The sequence below is a fragment of the Vulpes lagopus genome, chromosome 5, assembly GCF_018345385.1.
Source record: "Vulpes lagopus strain Blue_001 chromosome 5, ASM1834538v1, whole genome shotgun sequence".
In the NCBI taxonomy this organism is placed as follows: Eukaryota; Metazoa; Chordata; class Mammalia; order Carnivora; family Canidae; genus Vulpes; species Vulpes lagopus.
In genome coordinates this window covers 64,567,399-64,587,211 of record NC_054828.1, presented here as the reverse complement: position 1 = coordinate 64,587,211, position 19,813 = coordinate 64,567,399, and the positions used below count along the sequence as shown (strand labels likewise).

The 19,813-nt window shown below is 38.8% G+C and overlaps 1 protein-coding gene across 6 annotated transcripts in view; it reads right to left on the bottom strand.

The window, feature by feature from the left end:
* Window positions 1–19,813, bottom strand: part of TAFA2 (TAFA chemokine like family member 2) — a 451,018-nt gene that overhangs the window by 20,440 nt on the left and 410,765 nt on the right. For 2 of the 6 annotated variants that reach the window (XM_041757444.1, XM_041757445.1), the window contains exons 3-5: window positions 17,481–17,633; window positions 16,229–16,353; window positions 12,445–12,659 (exon numbers count right to left, since the gene is read on the bottom strand). In XM_041757444.1, the coding sequence (XP_041613378.1) occupies window positions 12,537–12,659; window positions 16,229–16,353; window positions 17,481–17,633 (401 nt within the window). In that variant the 3' untranslated portion in view covers window positions 12,445–12,536. Of the gene's footprint in view, window positions 1–12,444; window positions 12,660–16,228; window positions 16,354–17,480; window positions 17,634–19,813 lie in introns of those variants that run through there. The other 4 variants (XM_041757442.1, XM_041757443.1, XM_041757441.1 and 1 more) reach the window with 3 other exon arrangements.

The window sequence follows — 19,813 nt, the reverse complement described above, 5'->3', positions numbered from 1 at the left end:
ATAGTGGAATATATATACATATACATATATATGTAACAGATTTTCTCTTTTTTTAAGTTTTTATTTTAATTCAAATTAACATAGTGTTGCATTAGTTTCAGAGGTACAGTATACTGACTTAGTCAGCAATTCTATATATCAACTGGTGCTCATTACAACATGTGCACTCCTTAATCCCCATCACATATTTCACCCATCCCCCAGCTTACCTCCCCTCTGGTAACCATCAATTTGTTCTCTAAATATAATTAAGAGTGTTTCTTGGTTTGTCTCTCTCTCTCTTGCTTTTTTTTCCCCCTTTGCTCATTTGTTTTGTATCTTAAATTCCACATGATCTAATATATTGTTGAGAACTTTGGTGTCCGTGTTCATCAGGGATATTGGCCTATAGTTCTCTTTTAGTGCCATCTTGTTTTGGTATCAGGGTAAATGCTGGTCTCGTAGAACGAATTTGGAAGTTTCCTTTTCTATGTTTTGGGAACAGAATAGGTATTAACTCTTCTTTACATGTTTGCTGGAATTCACCCATGAAGCCAATCTGCCAGGAAAAAAAAAACAAGTTGGCACCTAAGAGGTAGAGTAAGTCATAGGGAGAGTATGAAGATGGTGCTGGCCAGTTTTCATCCCCAGAAAGTATTCCAGCGGACTTTTAAATGTGTATGTTAAATGAGAGGCCTGCCCCTCAGGCCAACACTTTAATTTCACTTAAAGTCTGAGCATGATCTGCTGCCTCTGAGCAGGGCCCTGGGGCAGATGAGTCCAAGTACACAAGCCCTTTAAGAGATATTTCCCAATTTATCACAGCTTTGTAGGTCTTATGAACAATAGTTCCATTGCTTTTCAAAGCTCGATCTTCTGGCAGTTTGTCTCTTAAAAGACAAACTTAAAAGTTTGAATCTTAAAAATTATTGTGTCCAACATGAGGTTCCAAACCTTTGCTCCTCAGGAAAAAGCTCCAAGGCTTTGAGTACTCTCCCAATCATGGGTTGCTGGACCAGGGCTGCGGTTTATAGTGAGATTGTGTCCCCGTCTCTCCTACCCATTTTATGTGTAGAGGTTGCTCAGCCAGCCTTAAAGTTTTGTTTAAAAAAACTGTTCCATAAAAAAATAAGACAAATGGAGAGGGAGGCAAACCATAAGAGACTCTCGACTATAGGAAACAAACTGAGGGCTGCTCGAGGGGAGGTGGATGGGGTAAGAGAATAACTGGGTGATGGGCATTAAGGAGGGCACTTGAAGTAATGAACACTGGGTTTTGTATGCAACTGATAAATCACTAAATTCTACCTCTGAAACTAATAATACAGGATATGTTAATTAAATTGAACTTAAATAAAAAATTTTACAAAAGAAACTGTACCATATATAGCTATAGACTTTGTGTGTCCATGGAAGGATCTTCCTATGTTGCCACCTTGATCCAGAACCCCTGAAGAAAGAGTTCACTTTTGAACCCACTGCAGTTGGGTATATCCATAGTCGTTTTGACCAAGAATTGTGGTCATATTTGTTGTTTCAGGGCTGCTTATATAATTGCTAGTGCATACCCCTCCAGAATTGTCTTTCCTTCTACCATGATAACCAACAACATACCAGACCATGTCTGCACATCACTCTTAGTTATAGAAAGAGGTCAACCCAGAATGGACACTTTGAGGTCACCTATGATGAGGATATAGCCTGAGTAGGATATAAATCCTTGCTGTTTTAAATTACTGATATTTGAAGCTTTGTTTTTTTCCTTTTTAGCCTCGTCTAATACAGAGACCATCCCATCAGATCATGAGCGGGAAAGTCTCCTGGGCAGACTATGTCTTACTCATATATGTATCCCAGGGTTTAGTATAGACCCTGAGACATAGCAGATATTCAATATTATTATTTTTTAAAGATTTTATTTATTTATTCATGAGAGACACAGAGAGGCAGAGACACAGGCAGAGGAAGAAGCAGGCTCCCTTGAGGGAGCCTGATGCGAGACTCGATCCTGGGTCTCCAGGATTGTGCCCTGGGCTGAAGGCAGGCACTAAGCTGCTGAGCCACCTAGGCTTCCCTCAATATTATTTTAATAACTGAAAAAAATACCTTTAATCCTTTATCAAGACAGCATTAAAATGAGGTCCAATACCTAAAATTTTAGGGAACAGTTCTTTATAATCATAGAAATTGAGTCTAATGCTTATCTTAGACACCTGATCAAGAGGAGTTATTATATGAGTACCTAAAACAGAGTCAATGACTTGCAATTATAAATTTTGTATAGACCATCCATTAAGCAAATACAATGGTTGGCAATTGAAAGTCGTAGAGAAAAGGTTAAGTGATTTCAGTGCATTTTGAGGCTCCAGAGATTCTCACTTTAATATTGGTCAATGGTTATAACTCTGCATGCCTAGGTCTTGTTCAAGACGTCTTTGCTTCATCCATTTTGCCTTGTTTTCATCTTAGTATAAAAGTTCCTCCCTGTGGATGTACCGTACAACAGATGGATCTTGATGAATGGTATTGTTTCCCCTGTGAAAGCTGCCAATTCCTCACATAATACCTTGTAAAAACTACTACCATCATTTTATCTGGCTTCTAACTACAGATATGTCTTCACTTTTATTAGTGGACCTAGTTCTTTAGCCCTTGTAATTATACATGGATGATTATACATGTGCATGGTGTTAAACATCCACAGTAATTCTAAGAATATCAACTATGCAGTCATAACATTTGAAGAACAAATGATAGTCATGTCAGTATTAGTCAGAACTTCCTGAGAAAATATTCCAGAAGATATATTTACATTGTAATGGTTACACGGCACCTAGAATTGTTACACTTCTTATGAAACAATATATTTAATTGGAAATAGTATAAACTTTGGAATTAGATTTATGTTTGACCTTTGTCAGTTACTAATTATGTAGCTTTAAGACAGTTAATTTCTTTGGGCCTCTTTTTCTGATCTGTACTAAGGAATAATAAGCTTTACAATGCCAGTGGGTAATTATTAGAAATATTTTGTTTAGATGATATATAGCACAGTACCTGGCAAAAGTTGTCACTCATCAAAAGACTTATTATCAATGTGGTTGCTATCTTATACCTTCTATCCTTTTTAAATACTTTTGCAAATAAAATACCCAAGTGTGTTAGGACATAGGAGGTCCGCCTTTTGTTCTATTCAGGACTTTGATTGAATGAGGTCCACTCACATTATGGAGGAAAATCTGCTCTACTCAAAGTTTACCAATTTAAATGCAAATCACACCAAAAAAAAAAAAAAACACCCTCACAGAAATATCTAGAATAACGTTTAGTCAAATATCTGGGCATTATGACCAAGACAAATTGATATAGAAGATTAACCATCATACCAATGAATTCCTTCCCCTTGTCTTTGACTTTCTGAACATACAATCCCCATACTTTACCACCTTGTGAATAAACAAGATTATTTGATGATTAAACAACAGCTATAATACTTGTTGAACTGCTCTCTAGTGGAACTTGAATGAGACTCTCCAAGGATGACCTTTCCTCTTATAAAACCTATTAAGAGGTAGCAGACATCTGCATTTTGAACAGGGATTAGTCTATTTTCATGATTGGTTTACACAGCTCCTATTTTTACTAGAGAAAAAAAAGAAGGTAAATGCTATGGAGAATCTGGTATTCCCATTTCAAAGCAAACGGTATGTGAAATCATCAGCAAGACTCAACAAGATTGCCATATATCTCATAAGCACTGGACGGCATCACTAGGACCCTATCCTCATTTTAGCAGAACTCACCCAGGAGCACTTTGGAAGAGCACAGCATGCTCTGTTAGCATTCACCATGAGACAAAGTTGGTATACATTTGTGAGGATGAAGCTGAAAGAACCACAGTAAAGAAGAAATCAAAGAATGAGATTAGGTTTATAAGGCCTGTGGGATCTTGACCACATCATCGCACAGCAACCATGAGTGGCTACGCTGGAGGAAAATGGTGAATTAAAAATGACCTGACCCTTCCTGACAGTGTCTTCATCTTTTTATAAACAGTAAATTCAGAAAGGCTGAACCCTTAGTGAGAGGTTACTGGTACTACCAAAAATAATTCTACCCTAGATTTTTTTTTTTAGTCCACTTATAAGAACACTTTCATGTTAAGAAACCTTTGGTATCATATAACAACATGATACAGTTTCACTGAATAGGGTCTCGTATTTAACCACTACGTAGGTGAAATGTCAATTTGCCAAATTTAACATTAACAGCTTTTATCCTAAACCTGTTCCTAAGGAATTCCCTTACAGCTCCTAGAAGAAATCTTCAAAGTTAAAATGTGGAGGCAGATAGTTCACATCTATGTTATATATATATGCAAGGGTGCTCCCAACAAGTTGATTTCATTTGTGAAATTTAATCTCAAACAGTGGTTGACTGTCTGCCAGACATTTGCCTTCAGTAATCTCACGAATCGATCATATGTTGTAATTGAAGTTGGAGGTTGAGATTTCTAATCATGATACCTGTTTAAATTTTTCTGTCAGCCAAAGTGTCTGTGGAGAATATTCAATTTTATTTCTTTCAAGATAGCATAAAAGCATCTCAGTATATGAATCCTAGAAACAATCTGACCACATCAACTCTCCCCACAATTATTCCAAGAGCCCTTTCAAGAATAGGTTATTTTAAAGTTGCAAAGTAGAGATTGTATTCAATTATCTTCAAACATCCTTTGAACATGAATTTACACTGTCTGGTATTACCAAGTCTGTCTCTCACTCCTATTCTCTTTGCAGTCCTGTTAAAAGAAAACCAGGTGCTATGAGGTGAAGGTAAAATATGTTTGTCACCAGAAGAGAATAAACAATAAAGGTAAAGTAGTCAACAGTAAACAGACCTCAACAGAATAGCCCTTTATTGACTTTGGGCTAATCCTACCATAAATCATGGAAAGCCAACATTGCTACTTAATATAGAAGCAAAACCCAGTAACACAAAACCACAAGAGCTGAGGGTACTTTCAACAGCTAAATAACTCTGATCTTGAAAAAGTTCAGTATTAAACATTATGAGAAACGGAATTCCCTAGTTTAGTATGAATAATAAAAATTCTTGTTTCTTTGTTCTAATTTGGTAATTTTAGTTTTATATCTTTTCAAATGAATGATTTCTAATATAAATGATTTTTGAAAGTGTTCTATAAGCTTAAAGCAGTATTAAATGTGTACAATTAGGTTCCAATATTCTTATTTGAAGGTCACAATTTTAAGGTATTTTTTCATTTAATTAGTTATTACTATGGCCCCCCGCACAAAATTCTTCTTTACCTCTCTTCTAGCTCATATTTTGTCACTGGTAGAAAACTTTAAAATCACTTAATTGTCTAATCCAAAAAGCTTTGTTTTCTTATGATGGTATACCATCAACTATGAGTCAGTTGTGCCTTGACATCATGAACATCATATTTTGATCGTGCTTAGTCATTATATATTAAGGAGACAAACTGAGTAAATGGGTGTTGAGTGGCATCAAAATCTGCTCTCTTTGAGTTTTAGGAGGGCTATGGACCATGCAATACTAAACTGCCAACATACTCCTATGACACTCGTACAAATCTCTGCTCTGCCAATTTTTTAAGAAGATTTTATTTATTCATGAGAGACACAGAGAGAGACACAGGCAGAGGGCTCCATGCAGGGAGCCCGATGTGGGACTTGATCTCAGATCCCAGGATCATCCTCAACCACTGAGCCACCCAGGGGCCCTGTTCTACCAATTCTGTACATGACAGTGATTTTGTCTATGAGCTCCTGGACAGCAAAGGGTCACGATTTTTTAAAATTTGCCTCGCCCAAGCCTCCCACAATATCAAGCACATGGCTACATCTTGGACATTCAATTTATCTTTACAGAGTGAATAAACAAATAAATAGACCAGTTCCCCTTAAATGGAGTTTAATTCTCCTGCTCTTGTTTTATTTTAAGATTTATTCACTTATTTGAGAGAGAGAGAGAGAGAACAAGATGGCAGAGGGGGAGAGAATCTGAAGCAGACTCCCTGCTGAGCGTGGAGCCTACATGGCTTGATCTCACTGACCCTAAACAAGAGTAGGAAGCTTAAAGGACTGCACCAATCAGGTGCCCCTATTCTTATTTTAAAAATGTTTCCTTTTTTTAAAAAAAGATTTTATTTATTTATTCATGAGAGACACAGAGAGAGAGACACACACAGAGACACAGGCAGAGGGAGAAGCAGGCTCCATGCAGGGAGCTTGACACGGGACTCGATTCTGGGTCTCCAGGATCACGCCCTGGAGTGAAGGCAGCACTAAACTGCTGAGCCACCCAGGGATCCCTAAAATGTTTCTTATAGTGCATTCTACTTTAAAGATTTTATGTATTCATGAGGGACACAGAGAGAGAGGCAGAGACATAGGCAGAGAGAGAAGCAGGCAGGGAGCCCGATGTGGGACTCGATCCATGGATCCAGGATCACGCCTTGAGCCAAATGCAGACCCTCAACAGCTAAGCCACCCAGGTGTGTCTCTGCAATATTTTCAATGTGTTACCAATGGCAACATCCAATGAGGAGGCAAGTTTTAAGATTATGAAAGTAAATCATATTCAACTACTGGATTGTGAACTTCTAATATTTCTTATAAATGTCATGTTTGGAAAGGAGTTTAAAGTCCACATTATCTGGTAGGTTCTGTGTGTTTGTTGTATCAGTTGACAGCCCTGGCTCCCTGGGAACTCTCTTTCTGAATTTTCTCAAACTCTGGGTTCTGCTGGTTTTCCAATTGCTCTGTCCACACTTCATGTCGTTAGCCAGCAGCTTCTTCTACATTACCTGCTAAAATGTCTTAGATCTTCTTCTCTTTCAACACATCCCTTCTGAGACAGCCTTCTTAATCATTTCCTCATCATCTAGAGGGTAACTATTCTCAAACTTCTGTCTTCATCTCTAGGGCTGTATATTAAACTGTCCATTCAATATCTCCAACTCAGTGTGCCCATATCAATTAATATCACCATATAGGTCAGGCCAAAAATAGAAATCTTTCTGAGATTTTCCCTTTCACTAAATTCATATGTTTAACTAATACCAAACCCTATTGATTCTACTTCTTAGGTAATGACAGCCCCATTATGTCACTTTCCTATCTTAGTTCAGGCCTTTTTTCTCATATACCTCTCAATTCCTTGCAGGTGACACATTGCAGACAATTATATTTTCTGAAGTATAAACCAGACCTTTCACCTCTCCTCCTTAAGGTTCTTCAGTGGTTTATTATTTCCTAGAGAATAACATCCAAGTCTTTTAGTATGGCATTTTAAAGGGCATCATGATAGAAACTCAGCCAGCCATGGTTCCCCTCACACATAGGGTTACCCCATGAACGGATTTCTCTTCCATGAGCAAAGTCACCATCTTCTGTACCTCCATGCCTTTGCATAAGCTGTTGTCTGTTATGGTAAAGTGAACTAGCCAACTCTGAATTTCTACACATCCTTTAACTCACAAATTGAAGACTTCCAGAAATGGGGAATTTACTATTTCCCAAGGTAGCCCACTTAACACCACCTAGAGCTGACACCACAGGAGGTATTCCTTGTGGTCACACAGAACAAGTCAAATTCTTTTCTTCCATATGAAAGAAAGATGGGGATGATCTTCATATGAAAGAACGATGAAAGATCTTCAAATGAGTTAACACATGTTACTCCTAGTGCTTCTATTCTGAGATAAATATCCACAAGGTCCTTTTATAAGCCTTCTTTTCCCACCAAAAGTTGGCATCGACAGAGTGAAGCTTGACTCTGCCCTTTGTATTACGCACACCTCACAACCAAGAGACAGACTGCACAGCAGAGAGCTAGGGTCCACTCTCATCATGGAGTTAGAAATTAGGCCCCAGCTTTGTTTCCCTATACAATTGCAGTGCCATTCATAAAGCATTTGGAATTCTGGGTTTGTGGGAAAATTCCTTTTTATTTTTCAGTGGTACTTTCATCCCATTGTCCAAAGTAAGAAAATAAAATTGGACCTGAACTCATTGATGAAGAGTAGCAGAAAGAGCCATGGGGAATGTATACAGGGGAGGCTATCTATAGTTTTTCCCAGGAACATCACCCACCACAGGAAAAGGAGAAGGCATAGACCCCCCACTAGGTAGGATCCCTTGAATTTTCTTTTTTTTTAAAAAATAATTTTTTTCTATTTGTGGTTTATTTATTTATTTTTTTAATTTATGATAGTCACAGAGAGAGAGAGAGAGAGAGAGAGAGAGGCAGAGACACAGGCAGAGGGAGAAGCAGGCTCCATGCAGGGAGCCCGATGTGGGACTTGATCCCGGGACTCCAGGATCACGCCCTGGGCCAAAGGCGGCACTAAACCGCTGAGCCACCAGGGCTGCCCTAGAAACATTTAAATTTTAAAGGAACTTCATAGGAGTTATATGTTGCCCATTTTTCATTTTAATTGTAAAATTATAGGCCAGTTTTGGAAATAGAGCCCTGATAATATATTTTTTAAGTCTTTGCTTTGATTTCTAGTAACTCTCTAAAGAAATACCAAGGGAGACACTCCTGGTCCTATTAAATTATTAATTAAGTAAGCAGCTCTCAAACTTAAAATACCAGGTTTAAGTGTTACTTTTACTAATGCTACTACATGGACACCTAACTTGTTCTACCTACCTATGGATTCATTATCTAATTGAGGGGAAAAAAAAAACCCTTCCATATATTAATCCATTTCTGTCCATATTTCTTTTTTAAAAGTTGATGTTATCAAAGTAATTATATGGTGCCTAAAATATTTTCCAAACATTTGAGATTTTAAATCTTTTTTTAAAAGATTTATTTATTTATGATAGAGAGAGAGAGAGAAAGGCAGAGACACAGGAGGAGAGAGAAGCAGGCTCCATGCCAGGAGCCCGACGTGGGACTCGATCCCGGGACTCCAGGATCGCGCCCTGGGCCAAAAGCAGGCGCTAAACCCCTAAGCCACCCAGGGATCCCTGAGATTTTAAATCTTTTGTAATATCAACGTCACTCAATATCTGCATTTGTTGCTCTAGTAAAAACTTTTTACCTAGTCTTCTTAATAAATACCAAGTTCAAGACGTTCTACTAGATTTACTTTTCCATAAGTTAAAGGACCTAGACTTAGTGGATATTAATGCAATACATAAAATATACTCTTCCCACAGTTGTCTCCATCTCACCTACTGGCAACCTCATCATTCTACGTGCTCAGGACAAAAATTTAGGTCAGTCGTGATACACCTCCTGCTACCCTTCCAATCCTAAATTCAACCAGTTGCCCTGTTCACTCCACTCCAGCCACCAGCATCATTGCTGTCCCTTGAATGTGATATTTATTCCCACAACAGCTCCCAGAGCAGTCCTTTCTTCCCTTCCCTTTACCTGGAGAGCCTGTCCCCCCAGTAGCTATGTGCCTCATCCCTCATCTCCTGCAAGACCTGAATCAAACACGCAAGCTCCTTTGCTCAGCGCTCTCCATCTCCCTCCTGCTTTCCTTTCTTCCACAACACCTGTCACCATCTACCATACCGTCTGCTTCATCTACTTACTTTTTCTCTCCCCTTGTGTTATAGGTAGAATTCCAGAGACTTCTGTCCTCTTGTTATTGAAATAAACACTAATCTAAACACTGTTGTGAAGAGACTTTGCAAGGTCATTAAAGTTGCACAACAGCTGACCATTATCATAGGACGGTCCTCTGGGTTATCTGGGTGGAGCCAATGTACGACCTGGCCCTTAGAAGCAGAAGGGTTAAGGCATGAAAGATTTGAGGTGTGGGAAAGACTCCATGTGTGCCATGGCTGGTTTGAAAATGAGTGAGTGTGACCAGAAGAGCAGACGTTTCCACGGAGTGAGAGAGGCTCTCTGATGGTAGCTACCAGAACAGAAACCTCAGAAATGAGGCTTCTGACAGAAATGGAATTGTCAACATCCTGAAGGAGCTTGGAGGCAGATTCCCCCCCACAGCCTTGCTGTGGAAAGATGACACACACCCCATGTCTTCAACCTTGTGAAACCCAGACCCAAGAAACCACTGAGCCAAGCTGTGCCAGCCTTACCTACAGAGAATGACGGACTGTCATGGTAAATCCGGGAATTTGCGAAGGAAGCAAGAGAAAGCTCCTACATGCTGTTAGTATATCTGCTCTATGAGGGCAGGGATCCCCATCTGGGATTTTCTCCACATTGTGCTGCAGAACCTAGAATAGCACCTCATAACAACAGTTGATAAACACTTGTTGAATGAATGCCCACAGTATTGGCAGTCTTTCCTATGAAATCTAGATTTTATAAGATGATAAAAATTTTTTGACCCCAAAACCTTGAGTAAAAAATATTTAAAATGTAAAAAGCGAATTGGTTTGAAAACTGTCTAATCAAGAGTTTGTATCTCTGCTAATTAGTGGCGGCGGCCGGCTACCACTCCCTAAGGTATTGGTGGTCAAAATGCATGTTGTAACATGTTGGCAGGTCATAAAATCAATTTATGAGGCTAAGATAGGTAAGAAGGAAGGAAATAAGACAAAAAACTTAGAACCTTAATTTTAGTGCGGGCTATAGGAGTGTGAGTGTGAGTGTGTGTGTACACTGGATCATACTGGAAGATCTATTTCCTACTGTAGGTGCCGTCAAAATAATTGGAAAACAAGGGCCCTAAAGGTCACCATACTCTGTGCTGTGGACCAGGATGCAATTTAGGGCCTGAGCAGAGGTGAGATGAAGACAAATGAACGGTGAATGTGTCTGTTAAGAAAGGGCTGATGAGGAAAGAACTACACTATTCAAGTCTGTGATTAAATTTGCAAGACAAGAGAGAGCACTGTGTTTGAAGAATTCACACGAATCGCACCATCTTAAGGTGAGGAAGTGAATCTTTTCCCCCTTGCTCTGTGTGTGTGTGTGTTGCCTTGGGGCAGGAACAGTGCCCCTGGACAGTTTTCCAAGCACCCCTAGCCCCTCCCCACTAAAAAAACCAGAACAGTTACTGAGTCTTGGTTATAAAATCCAGCAACATCTGGAAGAAGAGGACTTGAGGCTTTAATCAGCAAAGAAAAAAAAAATCAGCAAAGCATCCTAAGATGCTGTTTCTTTTCTCCCTTACAGGGAAAGGATTAAAACCCCAAGTACTTATCTATCTTCTGAGATTAGCCACTTATTAGTGTCACATAAATTTAGCTGGAAAGGAAGTCAGAAATGTCTTTGGCACGTGGAACCAAAAAATAAATCCTGGGTAGAGGAACTCGAAATTGAATCTAACTCAGTACCCTCATTTATTTTGCAGATGAGGAGGCTGAACTAAAGGCTTATACTACCCCATTATTATAACAACGTTACTTTTATATTTATCCATGATTCCAATATTTATTGTCAGTGGACTGCATGTGGATAACAAGAATAACGCAACTGTACACTATCCATTCCCCCCCTCAAGGGCATACTCCTGGTTGGCAGAGACCATACCATACATCTTTATACTCTCATTAGTGCCTGCTGTGGTTTGGGAAATTAAATAAGAAAATACCTGCAATACACTTAGAATGCCTCATACTCTGGAAGGGCTAAGTAAATGCCTTCATCTATGCTTTTGTTGCTTTGACTGAAATAACAGCATTATTAGTATTACAGGATGTTTATGCCTGGGAAATTCTTAATATCTGTTGATTTTCTTTGCATTATACGCCAAAATAAGATCATAATTGATGCACTTAAAATCCACATATATTTGAAGAGACATTAAAAAACTAGAGTTCTTACCTGCTTAAGGCACTTTAGTTAGTAAAGATGAAAGAATTCCAATTAGTTAAAAATTACTCAGAAAATATCTTAAGTATATGAAAAGTAAATAGGCCTGGAATTTGTGATTCATAAAGAGATCTCTAATGAAAATACAAAAACTTGCACACGATGAAGGTCACCTTTCTTTAGCTAAGAATCACACTTTTTTTTTTTTTTTTTTTTAAGAATCACACTTAAGAGCTGCGCGACCGTTGACGTTTAGAGCCCGTACCCTTGGCCATGGGCTGTGAATTCTAAAATCAAAATGTGACTTCCTTTCGGAGATGTTCCACAGAGAAAGAATAGCAAAACATTAAAAGAAATGAAACACAGTCTATTTTTTTTTTTCTGAGGCTCCAACAATGTTATCAAAGATTTTTTTTTCTCAAATTTTACAAGCTCTCCAGCACCTTTCCCACCCCCCCACCCCCGCTACTCCTGTATTATATAATTAGCGTATAATTATGTGCTCTTTCACACTGGAAAGACTATTCTTTTATTAATGACTCTTTGAAAAGTTCTTTATTATTTATCTTTGAAAGTGAGTTTGAAATCAAAAGGCTCTCATGGCTTTTCCTTCCTTTCTTTTTAATTTAGGAGTTCTTAAAAGTAATACAATAGATATACAATAGATAATTACAGAGGTCACAGGCAGTCGTTAAGTTTCCACCTTTAAGGTAAGAAATAGGGTTCAGGAAACCAGTGATGCGTCCTCCTTTCTCTCCAGACTAAACATTTGGGGTAATGAAGAACATGTATGCAAAATATTGATGTTCCAACAAGGGTTGTCTGTTCTTTGCCTTTTCTCCCTTGTTGGGACGTACAGAAAATGGGTCAGAAGCAGCAGCTACCTGAATATAGTACAAAGACAGAAAAGGGGGATATAGTTCACATTTATAGTAGGAAGTACAATGTAAGCTCCAAATTAGTCTTAAATGAGAAATTCACCCAGCCCATGATCTGTAGTCAGTTCTGGAAAGTACCACCCCATCTCTGCTGAGGCTAAGCAAATCTCATTGCTGGTTTTGGCTGACTGCTCTTTTTTCCTAACATTCGGCTAACCAGAGCACTCCAGATTGAATATGGGCAATTAAAAGGAAGGGTGTACATTATTGCAAATTTTAATCATTTCTCGAGCCGTTTTGCTTGCAGTGATAATCCCACAAGACCAACATATCTTGTGTAAGAAACTCAAATGGCTTTTGGCTGCAAGCAGCTCTTGGGTTACTTTGTAACCTATGCATGCTTACCTTCTGGACTTTTCTCATTTGTGGCTGGGGCCTGCCAATCAGAGCTTCAGGGCTGCATGGCTCCCCACAGCCATGGCTAAGTCATTTAAGACCAGCAAATGAACAAGAAGGCCAATGAATCAAATAATGATCAGAATCCTTCTCAGTTACACAGCTGCTAGTTATCTATGGCAGGGACTACCTCTGTCCCACACTTGCACTGCGTGCAAAGTAATACTGTGCCAGAGCTATTTGAAAAATTTGTATCTCCTATACTTTTTGTACTATTTCCAGGGAAATAGCAGAACAGTAATAACCTGATGACTTGGAAACTTTTTTTTGAGGCTTCAGGGAAATTTACCCAAATTGTCTGGTAAGCCAAAAAACATTCAAAATTGCACATCATTTTGCCTAGCCATTCGGAATACCATGATAGCCCTTTAGCTGGAAATGTTTACATAGCTTCATGCTCACCAGAAATCATTTTCTTGTGAAGAAAAACAAAAGATAATAATTTACTTTGATTGCTCTCAAAAATCCATCTTTCAGGATCAGTGTTTTACATATGATGATTTTTCCTTTTTATTTTTTTTTTGGGGGGGGGGAGTTGGTGCCCAAACCAGGGAATAAATATTTTGCCTTTTTAAATGAAAATCAGAGACTTAAGAGTTGGAAGGAATCTTAGAAGTGATTTAAGAAACACCTCCAGTTGGGATGCCTGGGTGGCTCAGTGGTTGAGCGTCTGCCTTCAGCTCAGGGTGTGATCCCAGGGTCCTGGATCGAGTCCCACTTGGGGCTTCCTGCATGGAGCCTGTTTCTCTCTCTGCCTCTCTCTCTCACTTTCCATCTTTTATGAATAAATAAAATCTTTAAAAAAAAAAAAACAAACACCTCTAGTTGCATGAGTCCTCTACAGTATCTTCAGTGGGGCTCTTCTTCAGGGCAAGAGAGATGAAATAAAAATAGGAAGTACAACCCACTATATGTGGCCTAACACCTTATAACTAATAAAACACCCTGAAGGATCTAGATATAGTCTTCCTCACTCCCAAGTTCTCAGCCTCTCATACATCTTGTTTGATTACATGATGAAAACCGGTTAAATGTGAAGAATTACAGAGGCTGAACTTTGGACCGCTGAGAATATGGCACAGCAGGGAGTGAAGCGGCACTTCTCAATTTACTATGGGAATTTAGGTCACATGGTCTTGACCTTTTCATTTCAATGATCCAGAAGGTTAACGATAATTTTAAAGGTCTACCTAATATGAATGGAAGCATAGGAAACTTTCCTCACTATTACTTAAGAATAAGTTAAATTATCTAGTTTAAACTACAGGTGAAGAGAGTAGGTTCTGGAATGGGAGGGCTTGGTTTGAACCCTTGCTTCCCTGTTCATTAGCTGTATGACCTTGGGAAGTCACTGAAGGTTTTGAAACTTTGGTTTACTCATCTGTAAAAAGGAGATATTATTATCTTCCTCACTGGGCTGTTAAGAGGATTAAATGAGCTCATTCACATGAAGTACTTTGTTCGGTTTATGGCATATGTTTTAAGTATCCAATAAATGTTAGCTTCCTCATGTCCACTGAAGTAATAAAAAAAAACAAAACAGTTTGGTCATAGAGTGCTACTTTTTTTTTTTAATTTGTCTCAGGATCTCAAATCTTCAGTGAAGTTCCATGAGTACTATTTTGGACTAAGAACTAATAGTGTTAGGCAGGAAATATTTTCAAGCTATGAATAACTTGTAAGGAAATTTTATATTGCCAGGATGTTTTTAACAAATCAATATGGTTTATATCATGTGCTGACTGAATAATACAGTTATTCTAATTAACTGATCATGTACTACCTAGATTTTAGAAAAGTATGTCAACATTTAGCCAACAAATAGTCATGAATAATTTGACAAAATACAAAGATATTATTTATGCTATTAGAAACTTAAGTTACTCCTGTTACTTAGTGACTTTTGTGTGTTACTTTAGTTCAGCCAATGAACTAAACATGTTATTCAACAGATTGAATTATTTGATGAGATTTAAAAATAATCCACTTGAATATGTCCAGATAAGGTCATTTTTTTAAACTGCTATAATTAAACAAAATGGTAAATTAACCAGTCTCTAGTTTTATGTTACTTTTTATAAAGCATCAATTTATAATTCTGTTCTAGTCCCCAATTATCCAATTATTTTATTTTTTTAACATTTTAAAAATTTAAATTCAATTTAGATCACACCCAGTTGTAATATAGCGTAACAACCAGTGCTCATCCCATCAGGTGCCCTCCTCAGTGCCCATGACCGAGTCACCCCATCCCCCCCACCTACCTCCCCTTCTGCAACCCTTTGTTCGTTTCCCAGAGTTAGGAGTCTCTCATGGTTTGTCTCCCTCTCTAATTTTTCCCAATTATCCAATTCTAATCAATAGTCTGCTTTCCCCTCAAAGCAAATAGCAAAACAAGACAGAACTTTCACTTGCCGATTCTACAAAAAATTTAAATTCTTCTCGTCCAGAATATCCATGGAGCTAATTAGGAAATCAAAGAGTAAAGCTAACCATTTTCCACTTCTCTCCCATGCCCCTGAAGTCAATCATGGGACGCTGAAATATATCATTGTCTGAAGACTCTTCTTTTCATATTGACCCTGAGATTTACAAAGTCCTTTCAGCAACTCATTAAAAAGTTAACCATTAGAAACCCATTTACTGACTCAGAAATCAGGGAGATTGAAATAATGACTTTCATAAAAATGAAAGACTCTTAGTTGGGAAATTGTATTGAGTCATATACAAAATAAATTCTCCCCCCCCCCCACCAGAATGTATTCAAGTTACCCTCCATGAGAAGAATAAGGGGTTGGAGTCAACTTCTCAGCATTTAATGTACATCCTTGGGGTGGGGGGGTTCACATTACTGGCAGTATCTCATGAAGGAAAGCACAACATTAATTTATTAAATAACAGGACAGCTGATGGCAATCCATAGAAGATGCTCTTCTGAGTAAAAGTAAAATGTGCTGTGAAAAAAAAATGAATTAGGAAGAAAATGGGCAGCGGGGGGGTGGGGGGGGGGGGGAGTGTAGTATGGAGAACAGTACTCTTCATTCTCTGTCACTTCCCGACGCACATGCCCATACTAAGTTCAGAGACCTCCTGTTTTCCCAAGCTGGCCGTCCACTTACCCTGGTTGTTTTCACTTTATTTCCAGAGGAACAGCTCCATCCTTTCCGGTCTGGGAGAACTTTACACTCCTCTCCCTCAAGACATGGCTGCATATGGCACCACCATTTCTGTTCCACTATTGAAGCTACAGGAGATTTAAAAAAAAATCCATTCAGTGTTTTTCTATTTGAGCCCGTTAATTCCCTGGGTGCACACTGGAAGAGGAACAAAGGGCGCCGATTTTTCCCACCACTGGGTAGACTGGGTTTGGAAGCATGCTTCTCTTTTTTGTCCAAAGGGGCTAAATCTTTCTAGATTTTCTGACTAAAAGGATTTTTATTTTATATTTTAGTGTATTGTTGTAAGGACACCCAACATGAGCTCTAGCCTCTTAACAAATAGTATTGTTAATTAGAGGCACATGTGGAAGGATTTTTCATGTGAACATACAGGCTTCATGAAAACTAACAGATTGGAAAGAAACTTATATAGACATATGCATGCACTGATTTACCTAAACATATAAAAAAATGAACCTATTACCAGTTTAGAGTCAATATTTTAGAATCAATGTAATGCTTCCCACAAGTAGGCTAAAATTAGGAGGATATTAGAGTTAATGTAATTTTTTTTTTTTTTTACTGTGGGCAGTAACCACCATCACAAGGAATGAGTCATGGTAATATGAGTCCTTAAATTATTATTTATGGTAACAGTAATTGAATAGACCCATACAAAGATGTATGTCCTATTGTAATTAGGTGAACCCTCCAATAAAGTAATTAATATTTTGATGGATCTCCATAAAAATCAATATTTCATGTGAATTCACTATACAACTACAAATTCTCTCATTTGTATGGTGCTTAATTTTTTACATTCTTAAGAACCATCCGTGTGTTTAGGTAACCATACTATTTAATCCACTATTTTCATCTCTCCTTTCCCAATTAATTTACATACACATGCCCTCCCCTGGCAAATCAGTATTTCATGGTATCAAGGAAAGAAGCACATGGACTTGTTGGAACCTCATTGTAATGCCTATTGTTACAAAACTGCATGAGGTCTTAGACCTCCTTCCAAAGGACTTTGGAAGGAGGTTTCAGAATGCAGCCCCCCCCCCCCCCACCCCCGACTAATCTCTCATCAACCACAGGATTATGGCATGGTCCCTTAAGCATTGACCACAGTCAACAACATGATAGTGGAATTCCAATTCTAACCCATCCTCAGCTACATGACCACCATGAGCAATGGAAGAAGTCATACCATCCACACAAGATGGAGCAGCTCGTGTGGTGCCTGCCACCTGCCCGGGGAAGCAGGAGCACTTGACCGTCTGTGACCGCTCTTCTATCTTGTTCTTATTACAGCATCTGTGGAGTGCCACCACCTCGCAAGTGCCCGTTTTGACATGATGAGCTGCACAAACAAAAAGATGAGATGAGACAACATAGAGAAAGCTTTGGGTTCTCCCCACCTCTTTAATTAGAAGTACATTAAATATAGCGCTATAAGGGATCCACCATGCGTGAAACTAGAAATACAATGATGCTGACTCCATGATGCAGATTTGATTTCTTTTCTAAATGTGCAAGGACCATTTCTGTCAGTAAATGCTTGGTGAAGCAAGAACAATTAGTGACCGGATGAGAATGAGCTGTTAGAACAGTGTGAAATAGAGAAACAATATGTGGTGCCATCAAAACCATACTTATTTGCATATGACTTTTTTGTCCAACATGTTAAAGAAAGGTGGCCCCCTTGACAAGGTGTCCAGCAATGGTGCCAAGAGCAGACCTAGTCTCCAAGACGTGGGCTGGGGGAGGGCTAAGGTTCTGTTGTTCTTTTAGGGGTGACTACAAAGGCCAGACAGGGAACCCCTTTTCAGGAAACAAGAAGGCAACCCACAGTACTCCACCCATTCACATTCCATTCCCTGGGAATAACTAATGGAGAATTCTTGAAAGTGCTGCCATTTTCCTGAAAGTCCCAGCCAGTTGCAGTCTCGAAAACCATTTCTTTCTGTTTGGCCTGAGGGAGCAACTGCCACCAATAGCAACAACTGTAGCCAGAATGAGGATGGATTTCCATCTAGCCTGGGAGCCCCATGCAATAAGCTGTGAGGCTCCCCCACCAAGCCTGTTAACCTGGCAGTAAGTCTCCTGAATGGTTTAGATGCTTGAGATTTGTGGCCCTCACTTATCACATTACAATAGGGTTCTACTTTGCCTTCCTTTTTTTTTTTTTTTTTGGTAGCATTTCATCTTCAAAGCATTAACCCTACTGTGAAATGAAAAAGCCAAAGTCTTATCTGCTAAAATAAAAAGTTTAAAATCAAACATCTGTTAAAACACTATGCTTTCAGAAATTAAAAAAAAAAATGATCTAAAAACCAAGATCTGAAGTTGTTTAATGTTACAAACATATCGAGGTCCCTTTTGTAAATGAGATCAGTAGATCACATATTTATATTAATCTTCCCCTTGGGGATGATGAGCATCACTGTGCAGTAACTCAGGTTAGAGAGCTTGCTTGCTTATGAGAGAACAACTCACACATATTGTCCATCCCTCCATATGAGGCCAAGAAACTATGTCATATGACATACGGCTTTGACATATGATCCTCAAAAGAACTTTCAATAAGCAGCCAGCATTTCCAATGCCACAAAGACTTTCCTGCCACTGTAGATACAAATGGGGATTTCTCTGTTTGATTCGAACACGAGGCTATCTCTGTGAAAGTTCAAAACTTGAGAGCCAGACATTTTTCCTCTTGTGCTCTAGAAAATATTTTCTTAGCTAACGATGATTCAGTTTGGTTTAATTTACTGAATGCTCCACATTATGTCATACAAGTCAATATGCTGACTTTCAGTACTGCACTTAATCATGTTTTAATTGAGTCAATGCCACACATCAGGTATGGTTCTGAGTACTGAGGATGTAACAGTGCAAAAGAGGGACATAGAGCCTGCCCTCAGAGAGCTCATATTCCTGTGTAGGAAAAAAAAATTATAAATACCTGTTAAGGAGTAAGGCAATACTAGATTTTTAGCCTCCTTGAAGGAACTGCAGTAAATTAAGGTGAGAGTAATCAAACAGGCAGGGAAAGTGTGTTTTTGTGACTGTCGAAGAGGACCTCTGTGAGGTAACTGAATGTGACCTGAGTGATGAGAAGGAAGCATCCATTATGAGGATATGAGAAAGGAAGAGCATGACAAAGAGAAGGAGCAGGAAAGGACAGGGAACCAAAATAGGGATATGTGTGGTGTGTTTCCAGGACAGCAAGATCACGAGCATGGCCACAGTGTGACTGAACAATTGAGAGGTCTAGGGAACTGTGTCAGAAATGTGGGAAGATGGAGCAGGGGCTGGTATGCTGTAATAAAGGGACTGGATTTTACTCTTGTCACAAGGGAAACACTCTGGGTAGATATGGTATCATCTCATTAAATGCTTTAGAAGTTTGCTCAGCCTGTTCTTTAAAGAATGGATTTAAAAAAATAATAAAGAATGGGTTGAAGAAGCCAGAGTGGGATGGGGGAGACCAGTTATGAAGACGTTGCAAGAGCCCAGGGGATAAAGGATGGGACTTAG